This window comes from Gracilinanus agilis, unplaced genomic scaffold (assembly GCF_016433145.1).
Source record: "Gracilinanus agilis isolate LMUSP501 unplaced genomic scaffold, AgileGrace unplaced_scaffold41141, whole genome shotgun sequence".
Lineage (NCBI taxonomy): Eukaryota > Metazoa > Chordata > Mammalia > Didelphimorphia > Didelphidae > Gracilinanus > Gracilinanus agilis.
In genome coordinates, this window is record NW_025374847.1 from 1 (window position 1) to 5,443 (window position 5,443).

General features: G+C 49.5%; 1 protein-coding gene across 1 annotated transcript; it reads right to left on the minus strand.

Annotated features, from left to right (window-relative positions):
• Positions 1-201: 201 nt before the first annotated feature.
• LOC123255213 (guanine nucleotide-binding protein G(t) subunit alpha-1) lies at positions 202-4,828 on the minus strand (the record flags this gene model as incomplete). Its single annotated transcript, XM_044684051.1, has 7 exons — positions 202-302; positions 727-880; positions 1,638-1,767; positions 2,249-2,377; positions 3,430-3,587; positions 4,387-4,528; positions 4,786-4,828. Coding segments are annotated over 7 exons (857 nt in total), but the record flags the coding sequence as incomplete, so codon positions are not given.
• Positions 4,829-5,443: the final 615 nt, after the last annotated feature.

Here is a 5,443-nt window from a genome sequence, read left to right on the forward strand (position 1 = left end):
CCTCCCCCTCCCTCGCCTGCCCAACTGCCCCTAAGCATGAGCAGGGGATGGGGTGGAGGACGGCGGAGGACTAGCCGAGGGAGCAAAGGCAGTCGCCGGGAGGGGTCAGTGTCTGGTCTGAAGGCGGCGGTTAGGGATAAAGAGTCCGTAAGGGAGGAGTTAGGACTGGAAACATGGGGAGGGGACCCTTGAGCTACCGGGTTAGAGGACCGGATCGGGGATGGGGATGAAGGGTCGAGGGTCGGAGGGGCAGGACATGGCAGGTAGGGGCAGGGCCCGAGATGGAAGGTGAACACTGGAGACTGAGGCAGGGTTTAGGGATAGAGGGTCAGGCATAGAAATGGCGCTTCTAGAATGGGGTGGGAGGACTTGGGAGGGAGACGGCGCGGTCACGGTTGGGAGGTGGATGGGTTCAAGGACCGAAATTAAGAACTGGAGATGAGGATCTTCATTCAGAAATGGAACTGGAAAGCCAGGCCAGTTTCAGGAATCTGTGACCCCAGGAGAGCCCTCTTGCCCTTATGAGGGACTCAGAGAAGCTAAGGCTACATACAGCCCGGTGGAGATTTTGGTGAGAATGGGGTGACATCTAGTGGTCACATCTGGAACATATAGGCTCCTGGGAGTAAGGAGGGCAGAGAGGTAGGAGACCTAATCGGGTGCCCCATGATATTCCCAGCAGCCCAAGCAGGGACAGTAGGGGAAGGCTTGGGCAGCCTCTCTCACCATCATAGTCAGGGAAGCAGATGCTGAGATGGGCCTTCTTAATCTTCTCAGTGAAAACGTCCTTTTTGTTAAGGAACAAGACAATGGAGGTTGTGGCAAAGTAACGATGGTTACAGATGCTGTTGAATAGATGGAGACTCTCGTGCATCCGGTTCTGGGGGAAGAGTGGGGAGAGAGCAGGTTGGATGCTGGAAAAGCCATAGCAGGGAATTCTGGAGCCCAGAGAAAGCTCATTTGAGGGGAAGGGATAGACCCTAGGATATACGATCTTGTGAGGGGAGACACCTGGGCACCCTCTCCTGTGGGAGGGAGGGGGGTTTCCCCATGAGAGTCAGGCTATGGGTCCCCAGGACAATCTGCCCTGGATAGGCGCAAGTATGCTGGGAAGTGAGGTGCCCATGCTCCTGAGCCTGGCCCAGCCCCCTATTGCCTGCCTCATACCCAACCTTTGATCCCTGATTATTGAAGAGAGGGCAGCAGATGAGGTGGTAGTTGAGGCCATAGTGGTAGGAAAGAAATGATAGGCCCTGGAAGAGGGTCTTCATGGCAAGGAACCTCTGAGTATTAGCCAGTTTAGGGCTGGGTGAGGGACAAAAGGCATAGACCATGAAATGGAGGGATAGCAAAATGATAGAACAAGGACAGATGTCTTAAAAAAAAAAAAAAACTTATACTACATATTGGTTCCAAGGCAAAAGAGCAGTAAGGGCTAGGTAATTGGAGTTAAGTGACTTGCCCAGGATCACTCAGCTAGGAAGTGCCAAAATTTTAACCCAGGACTTCCTGTCTCTAGGTCTGATTCTCTATCCATTGAGACACCTAGCTGTCCTCATTTTGATCCTAATCATTGACTGAACTCCTAAACCCTCCCCAAGGCTTTCCCCCTTAGGCAAACAGAAGCCTATACCTACCACTTCATCATCTTCCACCAGCACCATGTCATAGGCGCTGAGAGCGGCAATAAAGATGATGCAGGTGACGCCTTCAAAGCAATGGATCCATTTCTTCCTCTCTGAGCGCTGACCACCCACGTCAAACATTCTGCCAGAGAATAAGAGACCTCCAGGAGACCAATCCCAGATCTCCTGATCCCAAGCTCCCACTGTCCTTCACTAGAGGAGGAAGGAGCCTGACCACATCCCTCCAGAAAAACAAAGGGTAAGCACTCATAGAACCCTAGGTCTGAGAGGCTGGGAGAGCTCACAATGGAAGGTAGGGAGTCTGGAAGGGAGGGAAGGGAGACCTATGGAGCCAAAACAGAGATTGGGGATTGGTATGAGGATTCAGTGAGAGGGATGGAATATAAAGAGAGGCCATGAGGGAGGCAGAGTGAGAGCTCAGGGAAGGGAATGAAGGTGTCAGGGAAAAGATGGAGGACTCAAGGAGGGAGATGGAAATTCACTGAAAAGTTAGAAGGATCAGGGACTCAGAAAGGAGGATGAAGGCTAAATGAGGGATGGGTTTTAGAGAGAGGATAGAGGGCTCAGGGAAAGGGAATGGAGACTTAGTGTGGCCTCTTTACCTGAAGTTGAGATCCTTGAAGGAGAACTGGGTCTCAATGATGCCTGTTGTCTTAACTCGAGACCTCAGCACGTCCTGTTCAGTGGGCACATAGCCAGGGGTCACCAGCCGCTCCAGGTCTGAGAGGTAACTGGCCAAGGAGTAGATCCAGATGGGGTTGGGAGGTACCCCTGGAAACAGGGCTGGGGGTATTATAATCCCAGTCCCTATATTCTCTGACTGAACTAATTCTATCCCTTCTGGGGCTCTCATCTGACGTGAAATCCTGTCAGTGCCCTTCTATCCCACCCCAAATCATCTGGGTGACCCAGACCAGAAATCTCTGCATCCCTACAATAGTGTCTGCCATATGCATCAGCTTCCTGTCCCCCAACATGATTCCTTGTCCCTATTCTCTTTTTCCCCAATCTAATTTCCAATCCAGATCTGACCCATCAGTCTCCCACAGAACCTCTAGGTGCCCCACCATTGCCTACTATTCATTGTGCTCCAGATTCATCCTGCCCTTCATTCCCTGCATTTTTCCTGTACTTGAGCCTTCTCGTGCTTGAATTAGACCTTCCCTTCCCTCTCCTTCCTTCTTTTAAGGCCCATCTCAGGTGGCATTTCTTCTCTCAAGCCTTTTCTACCAACCTCAGCAAAGTGAAAGTGATTTCTATCTTTAGATTTTTCTAGATCTCTTTGCCTAGAGAACCTTTTCCCTTTCTGATTTCACATTCTCTCTTAGCTATTTTCCTACATCTCCTGTCCCCTTGTTTGACGAGGAGGTCTTTGAGGACAAGGAATGTCTTGTTTTGTCTTTGAATTCCTAATGCCAAGCACAGGGCTTTCCTATAGACTTTATTTTATGAATGCTCACTTGGTTAATGAGCATTTCTTATACTTACTCTGTGCCAGGGAAAACTCTAAGCACTAGGGTTAAAAAGAAAGGCAGAAATAGGGTCCCTGCCTTCAAGGAACTCTCACTCTAATGGGGTAAACCATTACATATATACAGGCTATCACTGAGTAATGGAAGGTGATCTTAGAGGGAAGTCACTAGCAATGAGGATGAATTAAATTGCTCAAGGCAGCAACTGATCCCTAAAGCCTTGGGTTCTTGACCCATTCCAACCTCCCCCATAAGAAAAATAATCCCTTTCTGCCTGCCATGTCTGTCCTCTAGGGCGTCTGGGAACTCACTATCCTGCAGAGTCATTGAGCTGGTATTCAGAGGCTCTGTCAAAGCAGGCCTGGATGCCTGAGTCCTTCCACAGACGCTGAATGATGTCAGACATTTCCTTGGGCATTGTGCCTTCCTCAATGGTGTCTGCCATGTGCATCAACTTCCTTGCATCATCCTGGGAATAGGTAAGATCTTGGTTAGAGTTCTATGGGGTGAAGGGTGGGGAAGACAGGAAAAGGGGAAAATGAAAACCAAAGTATGAGGGTGGAGAGTAGGTGAAAGAGGCTAGGGCAGGGATTAGAGGTGGGAAAGGGATGAAAACTGGGGAGAGAATTAATAATGGAAACCCTCTCCCTAATGTGATTGGTTATAGCCCTCTTAAACCTTGTTTGTTTAACCCATTGATTCTTGTCCTACCCTTCCCTTTTCTGAATAACCTAGCCCCTGATCTCTAAGTCCCAGGGCTCCCAGATCCATCTCTACCTTGGGTGACCTAATCCAGGTGTCCTTGCCTCCTTTTACCTCCCAGGTATCTCAGTCCCCATATTTTCTGAATGAACCAACTCTCTCCCTTCTGGGGCTCTCATCTGACTGTAGGTCCTATCTGTGCCCTTTGATCCCACCCTGATCCATAAGTCTCTGTCCCCTTAAAAGTACATCTACCCTTCCCCATCCCCAGGGATCCAAGTCCTACCTAATTATTTGTGTCCCTGCTGGACTCCTTTTTTGAGTACTCAAGCTTCAGGGATCCCCCCCATATTTGGCATAATAAAAAAAGTACTAGACTTGGATGAAGAACTGAGTTTGAGTTCCCTCTCTGAATCTCAGTTTCCCCTCTGGAAAATAAGGGGATTGGATTCAATGACCCTTATGATCCTTTCTGTGACTCTACCAGCTACATTCAAGGTTCCTAGTCGGCATCACCTTGCTAGTAACTCTACCCTTACCCAAATCCTGAAAAACCTGAGTCTTACTTGTCTGGCTGAGTCTCCATACTGGATGTTGAGAGTTGTCATGGCCCGGACAATGGCCAGGATGGATTGCAGGGTATTGCCATAAATGATAGCAATAAACTCCAGGCACTCCTCTAGGGAGTAACCGTCTTGATGGATAATTCTGGGGATAGCCAAGAAAGAGTTAGGTCAACAGTGGGTGGGAGTCATGTCCCATTTGGAGGTCCCTGATGGCTAGGCAATGGGCCTGGAGTTCTGTTTGGTGGTGGTAGTGGTGGGAGCAGGGGTGTATGCATCTGTGCATGTGTGTACACATGCAGCATATACTGGGCCTGCCATTCTGCTATCAAGGCCTTTCCTAGGAGATGGTGCTTGGGAGGGTGGGGGAAGAGGGGAAAGTGTAGAAGGAGAAACACTTACTTCATCTGCTTAACGATGGTGCTTTTTCCAGACTCTCCAGCCCCTACAGACAGAAATACACATCTATGGTGAACTTCCTGAGGGCATGCTCTCTCTGAGAATAGTGACTGTGTTACTTATATAAGGCCCAACACCCAGGAAGTGCTAGCAAGAGAGCCTATGAGTAAGTAGATAGGCTGGGTGGCCTATTGGACTCAAAATTACAATTACAAAGAGGATGGGGAATGCTAGATCTTGGAACAAGAGCTACCCCCCCACCCTCACCCCAGGCCAGCTGAGCTCTCTCCAAGAGGTCCCATGGCAGGGCTAAGTGACCCAAGGGCTATTCCTTCTCCAAGGGAAGGATCTTCAAGGCATCACCCCTCTCCCCGCCTTCCTCTCAGAGAAGGGGTATTGGACTAATGCTTCCTCCACCCCCCACCCCACAGGTTCAAGGTAAGGATGAGGTGGAATGTCCTGCCAAGGATCACCCTGAGAGGCTAAGAAGGAATTAGCATCTTTCTGGGTTGGGCCTTAGGATCTGAGTAGATTGGAGGGAGGGGGGCAGGGAGAAGAGGAAATCAGGGATTATAAAGAAGAAAAAAGGAAGAAAGGAAGGAAGAAAGGAAGAAGAAAGAAAAAAGAGAGAAAGAAAGGAAGGAAGGAAGGAAGGAAGGAA